The sequence below is a fragment of the Astatotilapia calliptera genome, chromosome 13 (genome assembly GCF_900246225.1).
Source record: "Astatotilapia calliptera chromosome 13, fAstCal1.2, whole genome shotgun sequence".
Taxonomy (NCBI): domain Eukaryota; kingdom Metazoa; phylum Chordata; class Actinopteri; order Cichliformes; family Cichlidae; genus Astatotilapia; species Astatotilapia calliptera.
In genome coordinates, this window is record NC_039314.1 from 13,565,153 (window position 1) to 13,587,912 (window position 22,760).

Here is a 22,760-nt window from a genome sequence, read left to right on the forward strand (position 1 = left end):
AGACTCTTCTTCTGCTTCAAAGCATGAAGAGCCACACAAACGCCTCCTGGTCTTTTACAGTCTGTCCGGTAGAGTTTGCTGTGGCCGTTCATTCGCCTTCCTCCTACCGGCTCCTCCCCGCCTGTGTATCAACTCCGTGACGGGTCACGTTATTGGAGGTCGGCAGTCGGTCGGTGTGGAAGCACTGCACTCTCTTCCGACGAGTGACTATCCTGCCTGTACTTACCATAAAATATTACTCAGAAGAGTTGACGGGAAAGCGAAACCAGACGAGAAAACCAGAGGGGGACTCTTATAAAATCCCGGCTTTGAGCGCTGCGACCGACAGAAGGCTGTAATCTGAAGCAAGAGGAGCGAGGATCTCACCGCGGACTGGATGACAAGCTCCACGGTATTATAGGTGCACCGGAGTCTGCCGACGACATGGAAGAGAAATAGTTGGTAACGTTACGCCTTTTCTTTTAAGAATACATCTGTTATGTTTCTGTGGGTTGCTGTAAGAAAAGCCGAGGAGTGCCTTCGCGTAATAAAATGTCAGTGTAACAGTTTATTTGACAAGAGTCACATTTGTTGTTCAGTGTCAAGTTCCCACTCGCTCTCAAAACGCCACAGCTTGTGTCGTCCTGTTCCCCAGCGAAGCCAAACATTACGCTGAAATATGAAGAAATGTAATTTATATATATTTATATATATTTGGTGTTGGGTTTCAGTGTAATGGCACTCTTTTGCTCTGAAAAGCAGGTTGTTACTACTTACTTTAAGCTTCATTTGTTAATTGCTGTGCCACTGTAATGCACTCCTAATAAGCCTGTAATTCAGTGCCCTGTGTGTTGGTTTGGCCTGTTTCCAATCTGTGCCATTTTAGTTGAATATAAGTGCAGTAAAAATTAAACTGTAATAGGCTCATTTTTTAAAAAAGCAGTGGTTCATTTAAACCAGTTCTTAAGCCTTTCCTTTGTTTTGTTTTGTTTTTCATCAGTTTGGATTCAGCCGAGGTCATGGATGCAAGCTGGAAAAACTGCTTTGAAGAGGAACTTCTGTGTCCCATTTGCCTGAATGTTTTCGACGAGCCCATCCAGCTGCCGTGCAAGCACAACTTCTGCAAGGGTTGCATCTCTGAGGCTTGGGCCAAAGACACCGCCGCGGTCCGCTGTCCAGAGTGCAACCATGACTACGACCAGAAGCCCACACTGGAGAAGAACTTCAAGCTCGCCAACATAGTGAAGCGCTTCAATGCTTTGAACACTGAGAAAGCCCCCCCTGTGCTGCACTGTGTCCTCTGCAGACGAGGGCCCCCGCTGCCCGTGCGGAAAGTCTGTCTGCGTTGTAAGGAGCCCTGCTGCCAAACTCATATCCAGACGCACCTACAGCAGCCGTGTGCGGCGCCGGGACACCTGTTAGTCGATGCTGAGGAGCTGAGCGCTTGGACCTGTCCCAGTCACGAGGAGTACAGGCTGCTCCACTGTGAGGAAGAGCAGGTGGCTCTGTGTCCGTTCTGCTGCATCTCTCACTGCACTAACCAAAGACACACAGTCTGCGATGTTGATACGCAACGCATACAAATGCAGGTACAAATGCGCACACGCACACACATACACACACACTCTCCTACAGGGCAATGAAAAGATTTCATTTGGTGCACACAATTCATGGGTAATTCTTTCAGTTCGCTAGTCTATAAAGGCCTTCTCTCTTTCCCTCCTCTTTAATCTGATGTAAAAGGACTGGACAGGTGAAAGCCACCCCTCTGGGTACATGGATAGCACACAAACACACATATATAGGCATACTTCACACACACACACACACGCTGCTTTTAACCTTGATCATACCACCCACTCTTTACCGCCACGCCTTCCCATTAGCAGCGCTGTGCCCTTCGGATAAGTGCTGTGATGCAATCTGCATCCACCGGAAACGATGACCTATGTGCGGTGAGGGGCGGAAACGCGTGTAGTTTGTTTATGTTAGCTGATCAGTTTCAGGGTTCCAGGGTTGGAATGCTATTTTAGGGACATTTAGCAGGGAGGAAGAGGTGGAAATGAATTGAGAGTAAGAGCAAAATAGATCCTAATCTGGTTACGAATTGGCAACAATTAAATAATGAGCGTGTCTTGGCAGCCTTGACCTCAGGATGCGTAAAGAAACGAGGGCCAGCATGCCATGGCTGCCACCGCCATGTGGGGTTTTCCTCACTTTATTTCTGTTTCTTTGCTTTTCTCAAGACTAACGCAAGTAGCAAGGTGTAAAAACAGCCACCCACACCTTAAACACATTCCTTCCCTTCTCCTCCCTATCTATGGAAGCAATCAGAAGCAGATTTGTTTTACAGTTTGCCCTCTCGTCGTCTTTTTGATACTATTTAGTGAAGGCATTATTCCACTTGGGGAAAGTTACACATATTTCTTTCCAGGGTAAGTTCTAAATCAGTTGACCCTGGTTCAGAGCTATTATTGGGACAAAAGATGTCTGTTCAGCCCTTTCCACAGCTGCTCTCTGTGCACACTCATATGCACACACCCAGCCATCTTTCTGTTCTTTCACAACTGTATTTTCACAGAGCATATTGCACTGTGGAGTCACACTGTCCATCCCTGGACCTTCAGGCATATAATACACAGTGATTTATTGAGAAAAAAAAGTGTTAATAGCAAAAACTGTTGTGCTCCTTGTGTGCTGGGTCATTTGTTAAAGTAATACGAGACCACAGTGTCTTCTCGTCATTATTTGCTGAGAGGTCGTTCTCCTTCGCAGAGCTGTGGTCTATTTTGGTCTTAAATTCCCCGGGCAGCACTCTTGTTGCTTTTGGGATAAACAAAGACACAAAACCGACGTAGCAATGTTTGTATCTTTTAGTTATCTTTGGCTCTCAAAGGAGACTTTTACATTAACCTTTTGCAGACATGCTGGTAATTTCGAGATGAGAAAAGAAGCGTAATATAATAGTAATGTTCTCCCTGGGACAAGCGGAGGAGGAGCCCTCCCACACAACCTCACCTTGGCTTTCTCAGGCACCTCAGCAGGAAACCGTCGCTCATGGAAGCTCTGCTGTTTGAAGCTTCGTGTATCTGGGCTGGAGTGAGTCAGATACCCAGAATACTGAGGGCAGGCCACTGACATCAGAAGTAGGGAATAGTTGTCAGTTGATTGTGAAAGAGGCTCTCTGTTCATTGAGCCTGAGGCTCCTCATTTAAACATGAGCTTCCTGGCAACCTGTGGGTGTCTGGATGCCTAAATAGGACAGTGGGGAAAGTGATCATTGGCGGGCTTAAGCTTGATAAAGGTAGGCTTTCATGCTGCTACACTGCCCCAGCCCCTCTGTGCTATTTCAAACACACAAGACAAAAAAAAGGAATTGGAGGAAACACGACAAAAAGAGGAAGACAGAGTTGCTGAGCAGAAGCATCAAGACACAGAAAAGCTGCTGCTATAATGTGAAGCCAGCTCACATAAAGCAGCTCACGCACCATTTACGATACTAATAACCCAACAAAGTGCTCTTTCCTGTTTTGTCAATGCAGCATTCACACTGAGCTCGTGTGCGCCGTGTTACCAAAGTGATGAATAATACCAGTGCACCGTCTTAAGTTCAAAGGCACTGAGGAGGCAGGACATGAAAAAGTGAAGGAAAGAAGAAACACAGGCAGCCAACTGACACAAGTCCACCAGTTTGCAGGGTAGTGTCAGCTGTTACGGTTACTATCAGGTTGTTTGAAGAGGAGTGTTTAACTAAACTGCCTCTTGTGTAAGCAAGATGTGGTGTTGAGATGGAGTACAGGTGTAGGATGTGTTACAACTGTGCGAAACAGGATTAAAGACTACGCTGCTGATTTTCAACGTAAAGCCCTGCCAATTACACGAGAAGTGTTCGCGCTCAGTGCTAGCTGCATCTGAGAAAAACACTCAAAACAACATTTCATTAGTGAACATGTAAAATCCACTAACTGAACACATCACAGTGTGCTCGTGGTTTCTATATGTGATCTCATTGTTGGTGCACAAAGCAGAACTTGATATGTTATGGTGAAACCACCAAAAGCTTTAGATAACGACTCTGACAAGTCATTTGGAACATGAACCAACACGAGGCATTAATAATGCTTAAACTGTAAAGTCCTTAATAGAAATGTGCCTCAACTTTAATTGGGAGAATTAAGAAGAATAGTCTTCGAGGTGTGTGGTACAGGGCTTGCTGCAGCCCTTGCTGAACTTATTGTTGTTCTTTCCATGAATGATATGAAAACCTCTGCAAGTGCAGCTGTTAATTACATTCACCCGCATGGCTGTATGATATAGGGCTTACTTCAACAGTTCACTTTATTTCTGCACACACACTCTATAGGTGTCAGTATAACAGCCCATTAAGCTGTACTCATAAAAATGTATTCTTGATTTCACTTGTGGGACCAATTTTTTAAAAACATAGTCAGCACTGCAGGGTGATGCAGCAGTTAATTCACGAACGAAATGCAGTGTTTTTCCTTCTCAGCACTTAAAGCTTCCCTCATCGATAGTTTTATAGCTACCGTGGATCAGAAACTGTGTAATGTTAGAGATGTCGCTGATAGAAATGACTCCGAAGCTCAAGTGTCAGTGGCAGTTCCCTCAGTTCAGCTGAGCTTTTGAGCATCTTTCAGTTAATTGATCCGGTTTTAGTTATTTGGGTCACTCCCATCCACTACTTTTCCAGCTGTAGGAGACAGCTGTAGACAGCTTTGAGAAACCAGCTGTCCACTGCCTGCTCAGCATCAAATAGCAGAGTATCTCAGTCACATTAAAGTTTACAAATGTAGAGACTAGCTAACAGTAACAAGCAGTTAGAAGACAAATAGGGGTTGGAGTACACTAAAAACAGAGCAAAATTGGTGGCTAGTAATATTTTTAAACCTTTATTTAACCAAGAATGAAGTCTCGAGAGTTAGCATGTTTTGGAAGAGTGTCCTGGGCCAGTATAGGCGGCGTTAACTTCGGGTGCAGAGCTAAAGCTCCCAGAGAAAAGCTGCACAAGCACAGGAAGAGCATGTAAACTCCACACACAAGGGCCCTGCCCCAGGTTCAAATCCAGAACCCTCTTGGTTTGAGGCAATAGTGCTAACCACCAGACTACTACGCTGTCCCAAAACGAGTGCCTGGATAGAAATTTTGTCAGTTTTTGTGGCCAGCCTTAAAATATGCTGAAGCAGTAGAAATACCACTTTTGGGTCTTTCCCATGTCAGTGCATTTACTCTCAGCTGCCCAAAATACATGTCATATAATCCACTCTGCTTCCTTTGAGTGTTAGGGGAGATAAACGTATTCCTGCTGTTTCCTAGGTGGACAAATCAGTAGTCTTCTTCACTCAAAAGAACTGTTCTGATAACAAGCATAAGTGAGTTATTATGGTACATTTGGCTACTATTTTATGCCATTTAGAGTCTTTCTTTGTTATTTTGTTGAAACTATATACACTGTTGAAAGTGTTCACTGTGGTAAACTATAGTGGCCAGCCTGTGGATGTCCATTAGACAGCACAACGTGAGTGTTGCAAGCAGCTGAAGAGGCCTGTTGCTGTGATACCACAATGTGACTACCCTGAGACTCACTCACTCGAGACCACAGGAATGTCCTCATTCTCCCTATCTCTCTCTCTTTTGGGCGAAACTTTTTTTTCTCCTTTTTCTTTTGGTTTCGCTCTCTTTTTGTATGTCTTTCTCACTCTCTTTCTATCCGTTCTTGGCATGTGCAAGCATCGCCTTTCCTCTCGTCCCCTTTCTCGGGTGCATGCTCATTGGGAGGGAGGGAGGAGACCTCGGCGCTGTGCACACAGACATGACAATCTGTCACTGACACACAGGCCAATGCAAACAATGGGAGCAATGCATGTGGCAAAATGAGAAAGTGCGGGGGGGTAGTGAGGCACCCCCGCTCCCTACATACACATGAGATTTCACATATGACTACATACACAAGACTTTGTTGCCATGACAGCAGGTTTTCTCTTATTTGGGTACGCGGCCTTTCCAATGCAGAAACAGTTCATTAAAAAGTCTACCTGCCCTCCCCTGTTTCTAGTTAGTTGTCAGTCTGTGACAGCAGATTGATTCCCAGCCTCTGCAGTAAATGGGGAAGGATTATGTTCAGTGGATTTTTTTAACTGGCTCTTGGCTCTTGTGTACCCACAGAGGAAGTAAGCTTGTCCCAACAATGGAGCTCATTTGACACAGCAGGGTCAGCGTCAAACTTTGGAGCAGTCAGAGAATGATTTGTGCAGCCATGTTTGCCTTTGCTCTCCGAATGCCTAAATGCATGTTCATGTCGCTGGCAGCTGACTGTGGAGAAAGTTGTCTCGATGCCTCGTGAAAAGCAGCTAGGTATGCTGCGGTCACAGCCGAGGCCCAAGTTTTTCAGAGTTTCTAAATGTATGGGTATCTTTGTTTTTAATTTTCAGGGCATCTTGTTGTGGTTCGCCTATCTAATCCATCCTATCTGTCATTCCTCCACAGGCCATGCTAATGAGGCAGCAAGACAGACTGGAAGGTCGTGTTCAGAACATCGATGAGCACCTCAACAAGCTGGAGTCAGACAAGACACTGATGAAGGTGCATTTTCAATTCCGAATGTTATGTGAATGTTATCAGCATGGGGGTTTGTGCTATAATTTTGTCTGCTGTAATGAAATTACTCTACCGTTTCTCACTCTTGGGAAATCAAAGGTAAATGTAACTTTAACTATGACTGGCAGGTGCAGCAAAGTGAAAATGGATTTAACAAACGACTTTCCCACTTTCATATTGAACAAGAACAGCATAGATTCCATAAAATTGTGTGTCTGTTAATAAAAATTGTAGTATCTGTTTGTTAACATCAGTACTTTTAGTCATTTAAAAATGCATTTCTGCGTGTAAACGTGCATACTTGTGTATCCTGTGACCACAGGATGCAGTGTCTGAACTGAAAGAGCGTGCAAGAGCCCAGTATCAGCGGATGCATGCGCTGCTAGAAGCAAACCAGGCTGAAACCATGCAGATGCTGGAGAGCACCTACAACTCGTACGTGAGGAAGAACTCCCAGCAGGTGCTGCAGCTCAACGAGAGGCGCCACGAAGCAGAAAAACTCCTGAGCTCAGTGCAAACATTCTTCCAAAAAGCAGGCAGTTTGAATTTCATGAAGGTACAACAAATCTGCAAATTGTTTTTTCTATTTATCGAACATGAACCTTTATCTCTATGACCCCTTTTCACAGTTCTTGCATCTGCATCAGACAGTGATACTTTTGAGGGATATAAAATGATGTTGTGATATGAAAGCATGCGCAGTAAACCCTGATGCATCTTATAATAACTGTTAGTGAGACATTTGAAGGTGTGTGGGAATGACCCGTGAAACTTTTGTTTTTTCATTTCAGAATACAAAACCTTATCAGCTCCTCATGGACAGGTAAGAAGTTATTCTAAGATATTCATTTCTTTGGACTAACTCAGTGATGTTTTCATGCAAGCTTTTTAGTGCACTGATCATCATCTTTATTCATTGTGAGAAAAACAGCCAAACTATCAAATATGTCCTTGTACAACATTCAACTGTTGCGTTGTTTTCAGTGGAATTAGCTAAATGTAGCTTTAGCGGGTGTACTGGTAATAAAAGCAGGCAAAAAACAACAACAACTCCAACAGAGGTCAAGCAAGCGAAATATAAGCAAAGGTCAGAGAAAACAGCAGTAGAACAGATAAACCCATGTGTTTCCCCTATGATGTATAAATGGAAAATACTCTGTGATGAATTATTTCAAAAACCTGATCATAAGCAGGAGGGGTTGTCTCCTTGCCACATGTTATTTGCTTGTTTAATGGTGGGACTGGGTGAGCCTCACAGTTTTCTAACATGCTGCAGTGATTTTAACTATTCATTTGTCACTCCTGGCCTCAACAACTTTTTTTTTAGCACTATGCATAGTGTTTTTAGCAAGTTAAACTTTGACCCTGCACACTACAGCCAATGGATCTACAGTCCCCTGGACAGCATGATTTTGGTGTGGATGTCCAGTCTGAGGTGGATGGGTTCACCTCAGACGTTCACTTGGCTGCAAAGTTTTTCCCGATAGTCTTCTTTCTGCCATATGGTGACATTTATCTTTGGCTGTCGGGGACTTTCAGTATATAGTCTTATTCACAACAATTTAGGCCTCATCTTACATCTTCCTAATATGCTAATATTAGCCTAACCATAGCGCTGTAGCTAGCTACCTCATGGCTAGCTACAGGTAGCAGGTAGGGTTGCCAACCGTCCCTTAAAAAACGGAATCGTCCCGTATTTCGAAACAAAAGTACACGTCCCGTATTGAGCTAATAAGGGACGCACTTTGTCCCGTAATACAGTGAGAATCAAAAGTAGTCTATAAATGTTTATGGAATTAACGCTTTGTTTGAAAACATAATTCCCAGCCCCTCTCCTGCTTTGTGACCAATGAGCTGACAGCACACTTATGACAATTCGAGTATGACAATTCAGATTACCGCTCATCTCATTGGTCGAGGAAAGGTCGCTTGCGGCGAAAATACCGGAAGACAACAGATGACCACAACAAGAAGCATGGCCAACAGGGGAACAAACGCCGACTCTGCGGTGCAAGTCTCGGATGACAGTACACCTAAAGCTGGGCAGACACTGTGCGATTTTTTTCAGTCACGTTATTCAGCTCCTGCTCAAACTGCACGATTGACTCGCAGGGATTAGAAGTTGGTAGGTCACGATGTACTCTCACACTATACCGCCCGATGCTCTGATGCGACCTGAGTGCTCACACTGTGCCTCCATAACATGAAGGTTATAACAGAAAATCTGTCGCTCGCTCTCTCTGTCTTTCACTCACACAGACACACCACTACCATCAACTTTGCTAAATTGCTAATGAAAAACATTGATCAGGCAGCTGTGATTGAGCAGCAGTGTAAATCCAACTATTTTCACGGTTGTTGTGGTCGTGATCATTTTGTGATGCCACATCGAAAAGGCTCGGATGAGCTTTCCAAAGTTCTACAAGTTGTGCCTCCATCGCTTGTGTCCAGATCACACGCTGCACAGCCGCGCTGCGCCGTCTTTTTCACCAACGTTTACGGTTGCGCGCGAGCAGTGTGAGCGGCTGTGGTGAGAACCTCACGAGCGATTGATGATCAGGAGCTGGTCGTGAGGTGTTAATCACTTCTCGTTACCCCACGTATACTACACGACGCACGATGAAGGCCAAAATCGGTCCGATCACTCAAAAATCGGCTCAAAATGGGCCAAAAATCGCACAGTGTGAGCCCAGCATTAGAGCAGCTATGTTTGTTCCCCTCAGAGAAAGGGAAGAATGGGAAAAGGAAAACACCTGGCTGGAAAACGTTAATATGGGCATGTGCAGTGAATATCAGCGCTATGTGGCCAGAAGTGTGATAATATAATTTATTTTGTGTAATAAACAACTGCAAGGATAGATGATTACAACAAATTGATGACTAATACATAAAAGTAATACATAGATGAATAATGATGATGAGTTATGATGCGTAATCATGGGAACAAGCGGGTTTACAAACAGGAGCAGCTGATTAGCATTAGAAAAGCTGAAATAATACCTCAACTGAAGCCAATTGTACTAAATGCACTAAATGTGCACTGTTACAAGAATGTTTTTCTTTCTATTGTTTTCTATTATTTTAAGTTAAGCAGGACAGAGTGCTTTTAAAGAAAGATTTACTTATATTCTCAAAAGTTAAGCATGACAGGCTTCTGTTTAAGAAAGAGACCTGTTTTATCGTGTTAATGTTGTCATTTTGAGCTAAAAATAAATGGCTAAATGATCATTTGTTTCACATGTGTTCATATCACAAAGAATAGAATATGCATCTACTTAAATCAACTTCAAGTCAAATGGTTAAAAAAATAATTTCACACACAAAAAAAGAGCTAGAAAATTCACCACACTGGGAAGGGTGAAGACAACTGGGTCGCCCGGCCCTGGCCACGAGGTGTCCCTTATTTATTTTTCAGGGAGTTGGCAACCCTAGTAGCAGGTCAATTGATGGTTTATTCATGTATAGGTTTATTTATGTAAATCACAACAACAGTTGTCTCAAGAAAGTATTCAACAATGAAGGAACCCCCTATTAGTAAGCACTTTGCAACAGTAAGAAGGAAAAACTTCCTTTTAACAGGAAGAAACTTTAGGCAGAACCAGGCTAAGGGAGGGGCAGCCATCTGCTACAAGTGGTTACGACTAAACATTCAAACATCCGTTATTAAGTTTGCAGTTTGTATTATGTCAAGAGGTATAGCATAGCTGTACTTTTTTTTTTCGTACTTCAGTAAAAACATGTTATCTCATTTGTAGGTGTCAGCTAGTTCACATCTAAAGCTGCATCTACACAGGAAGTGATTAGCACTTAAAGCTGATGGTTGATTGCTAGCAGACATGCCAGGTTCCGGTTGCATAGCTAACCGACCGATGTATTTACTGAGCTCTCACATGTCAATAACCACCATTCTGTGCAGTAATTGGTAGTGACCTCCCCTCAAAGTAGAAAATTGTTTTATCTTGACTTCACATCACCAGTGGTTAGTCAGGTGAAGTTGACAAACTTTCTAAGGTCTGTGCTCAACATGTCGATTCACAAATCTTGTGTTGAGGCAGATTAGCTTCTAACTCTGCTAGACCTTATTACTGGGAGAAAAGTCACACTAGTCATTTTATTGTTGAAAGAAGTTGGACTATTTTTAACTTAAGCATTTCAACATGTTATCGTTAGGGGTGAGTCGGTGCTTGTTTGCTTTTGGGAACTGATGGAGCATTTAGACTTGAAAGTCACTGGTTTTCAGACTCAACAAGGGGATATTTCCAAAAAGTTCTTACAATGGCCACTTCAAACTGGGTTTTAAAATGCCCAACCTTTGGCACCAGAACTTTTACAGTCTGTTGTAAAAACAGGTTTGTCTGTTTAGCCAATTTTGTAGCTGTATCAGTTTTAATAATGATTAAACTGGTGCAATGATTACAGTCAAACTTTGCATCCTATTTAATCATGCAGTGAGCTACCAATGGAAATAACCAAGCTAGCTAAGGTAGTGTTGATAACTTCGCAGCACTATCATCTTGTCCAAATTTAATCACAGCCAACTTTAAAAAAGAATATTTATATTTTTTAAATCTCAAAGTGCAGAGTGTCTCTAACAATTCGATACTAATGATTTTACTGTTGTGTTTCTTTTTACAGGTCAAACTCACATCTGAATAGCATTATCCCTCCAGTCAGAGTGGGCCAGCTCCACTCTCATCATTTGCTGTCCGACCTGTCAACAAAAGAGAAGAACTTGCGAAAAATGCTGGAGGGTAGGATTAAATTACAGAAAAATAACTATAGATGAGTTTTTCAGAGATGTATTATCATTAGAATTAGCACTCATCTCTCTGTCCTACCTCTACTTGTCATTCTCAGAACCGTTCAATGAGTCGCCTCTTCTGGAGATTGTGCAGTCTCACAGCAGCTCTGCTAGCTCCCAGTTGGGGACTAGTTCAGGAATACAGAAGAGGAAATACAGCATGGCGTTCCTGGAGGCTAACCCAGAAAACTCCCAGAATCCTCCACCTTTGCTCTACAGCAGCAAAAAACCCTTCCTGGCCAACCAAGGTCACCGGGCATCATCTGTATATGCCTCTGAAGTCCTCTCACAGAATCCTCACACTGGCCCTGGTCATAGTCGGCTCCTAGATACTTCAGCCCATCACATGGTGGGTCTAGGGTCCAGCTCTAGCCACCACTCAGGAACCATATTCCCATCCTCCCACTTCTCAAGTGTTGGTGCCTCACAACAAGCCGTGTACGAAGGGAGGAAAGTACTGATGTGTACTTGCTGCTCCAGGGCCCCTGCTGCTTGCGCCCGGCCTCCGTACCCAGCGTCGGACACCTTCCCCTCTGTGACCTCTCAGGAGTTTGCCCCACATGCCCCTCTACCTGCAAGTCAGCCACTGCAGCATTTTCCCATGAGGGGACTGATGGAAACATCGCAGACAGCCAGACATGCTGAATTCTATGGGCTGTACGGCCAGTCTTCAACCAAGCATTACGGGACCAAATAATAAACCCAAATCAGCATCCGTTCTGTTTTATTAGATCACGTTTGGCATCAAGAAGTTCCATGTTTGCTTTTTTTTTTCTCCTTTCCATTTTGATTCAGAGATGCAACCCCAGATTATATCTCCACACACCTTTATGACAATCACTCTTGACATTTATTTGAAACCATTTGGGGAGAATATGCCCTGTTAACTTGTGTAGCTCTGTTTACTCCCCGAATCACAGTGACAGTACTAATGATCTAATTTGAAAGCATTATTTATTGTCTGTTTCAGTTCGACTGGAAGTGCTAATGTGAATAATGTAGTCTTAAATCCATTCAAACTTAAGAAATGACATATTCTTCAGGGGTCCTGGCATGGGACTCCAGAGACTCCAGTGCCTAAAGAGACTGTTAACACACTTGTATTGTACTTGCAATTTCCTAACTCTTGATTAATTCCTGTTTGCAGCTGAAAGCATGCAGGGAGCCTCTCCATGCACTCCAAAGTCCATGTGGCTTTAGAAAAAAACAACAACAAAAAAACACTGGACTGCAAATGTTTTGTTTTTTTCCAGATTCAGGTTTTTCCATTAGTTTTTTTTTTTTTATAGAAGATTATGAATAAACCAAAATCTTTTGAATAAATAAAAAAGCATATTACATGACCTTTCATTGTATTTTGAGCACTGGTTTTCAAAAGTAATCCGCTGGGTATGCTAGTGTGTACTTTAAATCAGGTGACGCGCTGGTTATTTTAAACGCTGTGTCTGATTATAGTTTGAGGTCTATTTGTCCTAAGAAGCAAATTGTGCGATTTGTTTAGGTAAAGAGCTTTTCCAGGGTGACTCACTGAGTTACACATGAAAACAAAAAATAAAGAGAAGGTGTTACAGTGGTACGTCCGACCCTGCTGCTGACCAGCAAAGCTTGTAAAACAGAGAGAGGGAAAAAAAGACACTGAAAGGCGGAGGAGGTTACAGAGCGGCCCACAGCAGGCCCATTATCTGCCAATTTAGGACAGTTCACTTCCTTGTCAGCATCCTGGTCTCTGGCAAAAATCTCTGTGTCATCCCTCTTTGTCTTGTTATTGGAGCTGGTTGTCAAGTTAGGTCAGAGAACAGGAATAACCAATGAGCAGCACCTTCCCTCTCCTCTCTCCCTTCCTCTATCATTTTCCAGAGCTCGATGCAGAGGAGGAGAGGAGGGTTAGAGCGGAGGATGATATAAGCGCAGAGTTTTAATGAGGATCTACTTATCTGTCACTCATACTCCTTTCATTGTTCCCCTCCCCCATTTAGCGAGATAGCAGGAGCGAGCTTGGGATGGTGGGGGCAGCAAAGTCAGGGTCGAGGGGGGAGTAGCAATGGTAAGGCACATCACTTATTTATAGGTTATAAAACCTTGCTCCCTCCTATATGGTCCAGTCTGCTTTTAGTTTTTTTAGTTGTTGTTTTTTTGTCTTCTTTGAAATCTGTTTCACTTCCATGATAACTCGGCCTCCCTTTAGCAGCAAATGCACGAGGGAGAGGAGTGAGAGGAGCTGAGGTTTAGTTACAGTGTGGCAATCTGACAATGTGCGTATGTGTGTGTTTGTGTGTAAGCCAATTAGCATTCCCCTTGTTCACTGTCCCTTCTCGCTCTGTGTGTGTGTGTGTTATTAATAAAACATACAGCAGATGTTCCAAAGGAGCATTTTATCCATATGATCATTTTTATTTATAGAGCCCTATTAAATCAACGATCCATTCTATAGAGCGGGGTTTGCATGTGCTGTTTTTCTTTTTTTGTTAGGTCTCATAAAAGAATTGGAAATTTTGTTGAATCGTTCTCTCGTGCATTGTGTTGCCCTGTCCTAACTACAGGCACAAACACGGGGCTGGACGAAAAGCCTCTATGGTATGCTTGTTCTTGGTTTGCGTTGCCTTGTGTGCGGGCTCTGTGCAGACGAGTTGAATCCTGTTTTATAAGTGAATGTGTGCTCAGGTGTCGCCACACAATCAGGCGGTTAGTGCGTTGCATCGTATATGTGCATAATTAGGCTTGTGTGAGAGCTCCGCGAGGTCACGTATAGGGTAAAGGCTGATGCGCTGACAGCTGTGCTCTGTTGTGGCAGGTGTGTCGGGGCTGTATATGTATGAGAACAACACGCCCGTGCCTGCAGCAGGACATGAGCCTGCAGTACGTGTGCTCAGTGTGCAGGAAACTGTGCAGCTGTTGTTTGTATGCTTTTGCCAGTGACTAGAGATATTGGAGTCAAGGTAGGAACTGTTTCTCTCTTTTTCTCCCCTGACATTTATTACTAATTCTGATCTTCAGGGTCTGTTTACCTATGATATGATCTTGATACTCTGACAAATGTTTGCAACCTCTAATGCCAGTAATAACTGCAATATTTGCATCACAGCCCGAGCTGAAAGTGAGACAGTGATTTGGAAAGTATTCAGGCACCCTTTTCTGTGTCAAGCCACACTAAACCACACGTTTCAGAGTGGTTAGTGAATGTATTACTGACTAAAAATCATTCATATAAGTAGTGTTCAGTTCTTTATACTTTTTACTTGTCCTTTGGCAATAATTGGAGCTTCTAGGCTACAATCTTTGCACACCTGGCTTAAGATAGTTTATTTTATTCTCTGTGACAGCTCTGTCAAAGTGGATAACAAACGTGTACAAACTGACAAGTTCAGATCTTGCCAAAGATGTTTTAAACGGTTTAATTCTGCTCCACTAGTTACAGTCTGAGACTTGTTTCGAAACCACTTTTCTTTTGGGTGTAATACAGATGTCAGCTTAAGGGATGCCGAAGTGACCTCTGTGATGACGAGTCAAAGAAATCTACAACCTCCCCAGTTTGTCTGGTAAGAGCAAGAGGATTGTGATGACAATAAATCCATGTCAGTAAACATATATCTGTTGATCATTCATTTATTAGAAGGAGGTACTCTTCCATGAATGTGCATACATAACTTAGTGTTTGTGTGTGTGTGTGGTTTCTGACCCACCCAGGACCAGAGAGAGTCTTTGCTGAGCTTCACAGATACTCCCACTGTAATCCAGAAACACCAGTATAACTGTCCCGAGAAAAGGAAATAGCACAGCAGTTCAGTCATCCCCAGAATGGCTGACCTTCCTCCCCTTGGCTTAAGACTTCCTTGTATTCCCAGCATTTTATTATATGTTTGGGGCTATTCCTCATCATCGATTGGGAGCAGTACAGAGAATAGATGGGGGGATGGATGACCTTTTGAACACTGGGTGACTGTTGTCATGAAAGGCGACTCCCACTCTCCCAAAGCCGATGCACTCTGGCGATGGTATCTTGCAAGACCTACATGCATTTAGCCAGAATCCTTTTCCTCATCCTTCCTGTCGGGCTTTCTGACCCCAGCTGCAAAGAAGACCATCCAACAGCAGTGCCTGTGTCCCACAAACACGATTCTACATGTTTGCTGAGTTTTTATTTTCAGACATCCTTTACATGTGATTTGAAACACATGAAGCAGACTGTTATGTGTCTTTTACTCAGAACTGCTCGCGTCTGGTGGCGGTCAAACTTCCTGCAGGTTCTCCGATCTCTACAGAAAACATCTGAAGTCTTCTTGCAATAAATGCTGAATTCTTGGTCACATACCAGACCAATTAAATATTTACTCAGACATCCTACTTAGTCTGGCTGACTCTAAGAAGAGCCCTGGTCATTCCGTTACTTGGGTGTTTCTCCTAATAACCACTCAAACCTTTATAAATGGATTTAGAACCAGCACCTCAATGCAGTTTCCAGTCATAATGGCTGCTATTGTCTTGCTGTGCAGTGTGAATTGTAGAAGCTTTATATACACAGGTGTGTGCCTTTCTAAACTATGGCTAATCAGTTTGCCAGTTTGCCACAGGTGGATTCCAGCAGAGCTCAAGGACAGTTAAAGTAAACAGGATGCACCTGACCACAATTTGGATTCCCACACAAAGGGTGCAATGACGTTCGTAAAGGAGAAAATGTTCTAAAATGATTTTACGTTATGTTCACAGTGAACACAATGGAGTGTGCAACAGCTGAACAGATCTAGTGAATTTTTTTCAGCTGGGTACGGTTTGACTTCCTCTGTTACTCAGACCTTTGATTAGTATTATTGACATAGTCAGAAATGCATTTGCGCAGCTTCCAGCTTGTGTAACCGCCCTGCCTGTTCCAGTTCAGCGGTGGATATTAGAGGTGGCTGACATGGATGCATTATGTACTAACTTACAGTATGGCAGAAATGCATTTGTCACACAAAGCTTTAACAGTCCTTCCATTAACACTGACAGGAACATGAACATGCCCAGCTGAATGCATACGGAGCAGCCATTCATCAACCAAGCAGAATTCTAACCTTCATCTGATAAGACCTTTGAAATCTGTGCCAAAACTCTAATCCAGGATAGCAGTGCATACACACACACACACACACACACAAGTGCACAAACATCAAAGACAAAAATCTGTAGCCAATGTTTATTGATCTGCAGGTCTATTTTTGCTCGGGGAAATCATTCTAACATAAACCAGCCCTCTGTCAAATTTGAGCTGCAGGGAAACAGGCAACATTCATGCAATGCATGTTAGAGTGAAGCAGTGAAAATAAGCAAAGGAAGATGTATAAATGCAGGTAAGCAGAATCAGTGGATGTGCATATATGTGTGTATATTTGTGTTTTTGGCTGTGTATATATGAAGACATGTGAGATCAGTGCTTTTGAACGTGTCAGAGATCTTTCACGGAGACAAGCTGGATTAATTAGAGACAGTACAAAGTGATGTCAGTCGTTGCCATAGGAACTTTGTGCTACACTAGTGACACACTCAAGTGTCAGAGGTGCAAACTATTAAAGTGTCTTTACTCTTGTACTCTTGCAGTGAACCATTGCGGGGGGGTTAAAGGTTGGTTTGGAAATGATCAAAATAAGAACTGTACTGAAATTTTACTTGAATGAAAACCTTTTTAAAGTCAAACTTGAACATCATTGTTGCAAATGGCAGCATTAAATGTGAGCTTTGTGGATTTCACTTTCAATTTGAGTTTCAGCCAAGTATTTACCAAACAAGCATCAGTTGCACTTTACCGTACATGCTGGTTTCTCAGGAAGACATGCAGTTACCTACTACTTCGTTAGCTATACCTCGCTAGTGACGTCTTGCTCCCCTTTTAATAGACAACACATATGAAAGGTGCTTATTGGATGGAGATCTGGTTACAGTGGAGGCAATTTTAGTGAACTCACTGTCATGTTCAAGAAGCCACTTGAGATGATTTAAGCTTTGTCACATGGTGTATTACCTAACTGGAAGCAGCCATCAGAAGATCGATACAGTGTGGTCATAAAAGGGTGGATGCACTGGCAGCAGTAATGCTCAGGTCGGCTGTGGTGTTTAAATTAAGCTCAGTTGTGTGCCCAGAAGACATCCATCACACCATTACACCATGAGCCTTAACCACTGAAGGCAGGATGGATTTATACCAGATTCTGAACCTATCCTGTGAATATTGCAGCTGAAACCTTGAATCTTGTTCCTGGCTAACAGGAGAAGCACCCAGTGTGGTCTTCTGCTGCTGCTTCACTGATGTTCATCTGCACAGCATGATTGTAACAAGTGGTTATTTGAATTACAGTTGCCTTCCTATCAACTCAAACCAGTCTGGCCATTCTCCTCTCACCTCTGACATCAACAAGGCACTTCCCCCCAGAGAATCTTACTATATATCCATTTTTATTTGACAGTGAAATATACTTTAGCTATGTTTTATGTTTTAAGCTATGATCTATGCATATATAACACAACATATGATAAATATATTATATATAATACAGAAAAAACAGGAAAACTCATAAATATAAGGAACTTGATACAGTTTCTGATTTAAATATTTATTCATTATTAGTGTTTGTTTTACAGGAGAATATATTTTAGATAGGATTAGGCTACAGATGTTAGTCATTAATGCCATGTTTACATAGTTCTCACTACAGTGGTTTTGGAAAACAAGCCAAACTGTTTAGCCCTCCTTGGCCTGTTGCTTTGTGTCCTGATTCACAACCCCAAAAAATAATTAACATTTTCTGATAGCATATGGTTCAGATTTGGCCTGGGTTATCATCCTAGATGAATGAGCCTTCGTAGGGTTAATAATCGTCCAGTTCATGCAGGATCGGGTCAGAGAAATGGTGAACAGCTGTGGGCTGACAAATGACACTTCCTTCATTACCAGCACAGCTGAACTTTGACCTCGCCGGTCGATGCATGTCAGACATGGTTTGTCCAGGACCTCCAAGTTCAGCAGGGTCTAGAGCTACGATCCAAACTGCACGTTTGCAGGATATAGTCATATTTTAAAGAGTCCTGTTCTGGCAGTGAAGACTGATGCTATGTTGTGTGATCTCTTCATATGCCATTGGTTCTCAGATGCGTTTTGCATGCCCATCTTCATATGCAGAAAAAAGCTAATAATGCCAAAAGAATTAATGTTAAATTTTAGCGAAGTAAATGTCATCACAATAACATTTTTGTCCTTTTTTCTTTTTAAATTTGCCCTATAAAAATCCTTTTCATTAAACTTAGTCAAATTACATATTTAACCTGCTCAGTCCCAACACGTATCAGTGCCTCTTTTCCCCACCCGTGAGGCCCAGCATCATCCACCAGCAGCTTTCTGTTTCGTTAGCTTTCAATGAGCTAATGAAAGAAATTAGTGACTCAGTATCAGTCATTTCTATGGTGAGCTAAGCTTTGGCAAAGATCAAGCTGGATGCTTTCTCCATTGTACTTCATGGTACTTTCCACTCACTGGTGACTAACAATGAATAAAATCACAAATCAACCATGTGGCTTACACATTTACCTGGGAGGAGACAGAAAATCCTCTGGATTTACATCAGGAAGAGCATCTGGCATAAAAAAGAAATCTGTCAAACTAAACATGCAGAGCTACTTGGTGTGGCAACACGGGTGTGGTGATCCCTTGTGAAAGTGTTTCAGTGAAAAAAAATGATGATATACTTCCACTGTCCCTCAAATGTCTGTGACGGTAAGGAGGGTTTCAGCAGTAGATTTGGCCTCCCTGTGTTAGTCAGTATATTGTCACAGACCCAAGCGCTGCTCTGGACACAGCTGTAACCTCTACTTGAAAGTGAGCGTTTAATGCCCCACGCAGATGCTGGACCATAAAACCCTGATAAGCAATAAAAGTGCTGCAAAGGTTCACAAAACTCCCACTCAGCACCGACCAGTTGGATGTGGTTTATGAGTCAGAAAATAAGAAGCAGCACCACCTGCTCCGAGTGAAGGTGACATTAACTAGTTGGAAGACTGTTACACGCTGATTTGCTGTGTGACGCATCACCGAGGTTTTTAAACTGTAGTGGTGTGGAATCTGGTGAATCTTCCCAAAAGGTGTGACACATACACTCATCCAAAATCCAGAGCAGGTAATGTAACGTCATGTGGGGTTAGTGCATGTGTTGTTTTTTCCCCTCACGGACTAGAGAAAAAGATGGCTTTACTGGTCTGCAGGTAGCAGAAAGCTGCCGTCAAGGGGTCAGGTGCCCATTTCTCAAGTCACCGTAGTGGCAGCATAGCTTGTGGTGGTGTTAGGCTTTTTCGGACATCTGGCAGTGCTGCTTGTAAGCAATCGCTCCCTCAGCTTTTCTTCTGTGGGACTGCTGCCCATCACTGTGAAGAGATGATCAGTATAGATGTCTGTGTTTAAAAGGATTTTACAATTTCCAACTCACTATAAAAAAAAATAAGTTGGCAAAACTTTGGACAGCAGTTTATGTATTTTGCAAGTAACCACTCGGTATGCATGGCTGTGTAGGTTCTCCAGTTCATGGTAGTCTTAAAGGCTTGAAAAAAGAAGGCAAACGGACTTCTTTAAGTGTGTGAAGACATTTCACCTCTCATCCAAGAGGCTTCTTCAATTCTAAAAACAAAAGGTGGAGAGTCTCAGGTATTTAACCCTTAGTGGGGGTTGTCCCCTTTGGAGGTGGTTGTTGACCTGCTGTTGATCATGTGTGTCATCACATGAATCAAGGTGTGGAAAAAGGCGTTGGTGATTACCATCACTGGGGTTAAGTGTGAAACCACTGTGAACCTTGCCCTACTATATAATGTGACCTTTGAGGTCACCTGAGGCTAAGTCTGAATCGGGTTTGAAGTGCGTGGGAAGGGTTCTCAAAGACTGCGTTGTAGGCGGCTGACAGTTGGTGTCTTGAAACACCACCACTGTTCAATGATGGTCGTTCACAGTAAAGGAGGACATGGATGACCTTTATGCTTTAAGTGCAGGTGTACAGCTGAGCTTCTATGATGAGCCATGTGTTTGTGGGGTGGCTGTCTGGTCTCTCCTGTGTAGCAATCCAAGTACTCCTCACTGCACTGCACAGCATACAGTCTTATTTAGCTTGTATTTGGGAGTTTTTTTCTCGGGATATAGTGTTTATTTCTAAAGATATGGCTGGATTTGAAGGGCATTGGTGGGTCATTCTTGGAGAAAATTCTCATGAGCTTCTCTGGTAAACCTGCTACCTGGGACTCTCCACCTTTTGTTCTTAGAACTGAAGACGCCTCTTTTATGAGAGGTGAAACATACTTAAGTCCAGGTACCTTTTCTGTTTAAAGCTCTTAAGAACCACACCCATCTAGTTAGAAAAACTAGATAGGTGTGTTGATGATGTGGCACATGGTATTACAAATCATAGGAACAAAGTAACATCCAGTGGCAAATACCAGGCTGTAAGTGGTTTCAGTTGGATATTTTAACCAGTAAGTCTGTGAGTATTTAATACATTAAAAAAAAAACTACAGACATACAAGTGGCCAAATTGGGAGTGCAGGTTTTTGCACTCATATTTCATCCTCAGAGGTGCTGCTCGGCTTGATAAAGTGAACAAAGCACGTCCAGCTGACAGTTGAGTCGGGTTCACCAATGATGTCCTTTTCCTCTTGTCTTATCTTTATGCACGCTGACTGATAACTTTTGAATGGACTTTGAATGGTTTACTGGCAAACGGCCGTTATCATTCAGATAAACTCTTATACAGTGAAGCATTTTAAGAAACACATTCAAAAGTGCATTATGTGTGATGAGGAAGCTCTCAAAGGCTGTATATTCAGATACATTCTAAGCACAATGGACATCAGTGAGGTTGAGTGAGGTGGCTCTGACCTGCAGGTTCAACAGTTCGGTCCAGCTACCCTGCAAAGATCGTGCCTTTACACAAAAGTACTCTTGCAGATAATATGAAGCTAATTCAGGATGCAAGCTGACTGTATCTGCCTTCATAAAACTTTTACTGTCCTCACTATTTTCATTCTCACCCTTCAAACACCCCGATCTCTCTATTGTTGGTGGTTTATGGACAACCTGGCGAGTACTGTTGCGCAGGCTAGTTAACTGCAGTTGGACGAATTTTTATGGACCCGTCTTTTTGCTTGTGGTTCTATTTTGTATCTCTCTGCTGCTTGTTTGTTGCTTTTACTTCCTTTCTGCCAAATTGAGTTTTGGATCTGATCATTTTGAAAATCTTTTATTACAGTTAAAGAGATATACTTTGGAACTGAATATGCACTGTCCGGCAAAATAAATGCCAACATGTTTCTTTTTACTGGAGAGTGCAGATAAGAGCCTCCCATTAGACTTGAGGTCTAGCTTCCGCTGCCTGAATATTTGGGATTGACCTTTTTTCTTTCTTTCCTGACAGCATTGGGCATATTCCAAGATGACAATGTTGAGATTTATCAGGCTTAAATTGTAAAAGGCTGGATCAGGAAGCTGATCCAGCCTTTTACATCACAATCATCCTTAGTGGAAGTCCCCTGGAGAGAGCTGAACCTGACTACCAAGATCCAACTGTTCAACTCCAGCTATAAAGTCAGTACTGCTCTACGGGGCTGAAACCTGGAAGACAAATAAAACCTCAAAAAGAGAAATCCAGACATTCCTCAACAGCCGTCTCAGGTTTCTCCACGTTCGCTGGCCAGACCCAATCAGTAACACCAAACTATGGAAAGGAACCTGTCAACTCTCAGTAGGAAATCAGGAAGAGAAGATGGTGCTGGGTAGGGTATGCTTTACGCCACAGGTGTTGAACTCCAGGCCTCGAGGGCCGGCAAAAAAGATGGGCTACAGCTGGAAAGAATGGCCCAGGACAGAAATCTCTGGAGACCTACCTTTGGCAGCGGTGACGGGCAGCAGTAGTAGTAGGATCGGTAACCATGAGACACAGACTGGACCACAGATGCTGACCACACTGAGAATCTTTAGGATGTGCTAGACAAGACTTTGAGCAGAGGTTCAGCTCTGAGCTAAATAAGAATATTTCAGATGGCTGTAGTTTCAGGAGCTTTAACAAAGACACTTGAGAAAAAACAAACAAACATCTTGATGCATACTCAATCATCCAGGTAAGTAAAGCTCCAAAAGTTGATTCTGTTAATCTGGACGTAGCGTTTTCAGTGGGAGAAATGTTTTGTCACTCATCCAAGTGACTTCTTCAGTCTCAGCCGACTGCTTCTTTTCGGTTTCTCCCACTGAAAACGCTACGTCCAGATGAACAGAATCAACTTTTGGAGAACAACAAAAAAAAAAAAAAAAGCAGCGCTGGCCTAAATTGTACAAATTTTGCGAGCTAACAGAAAGCAAACCACAAACAGA

The 22,760-nt window shown here is 42.8% G+C and overlaps 1 protein-coding gene across 1 annotated transcript; it reads left to right on the forward strand.

Annotated features, from left to right (window-relative positions):
- Positions 1–114: 114 nt before the first annotated feature.
- trim8a (tripartite motif containing 8a) lies at positions 115–12,640 on the forward strand. The gene is made up of 7 exons (XM_026190339.1): positions 115–441; positions 980–1,568; positions 6,484–6,579; positions 6,917–7,150; positions 7,386–7,417; positions 11,230–11,345; positions 11,452–12,640. The coding sequence occupies exons 2-7, from the start codon at positions 999–1,001 to the stop codon at positions 12,090–12,092; spliced, it is 1,689 nt and encodes a 562-aa protein (XP_026046124.1). The 5' UTR covers positions 115–441; positions 980–998; the 3' UTR covers positions 12,093–12,640.
- Positions 12,641–22,760: the final 10,120 nt, after the last annotated feature.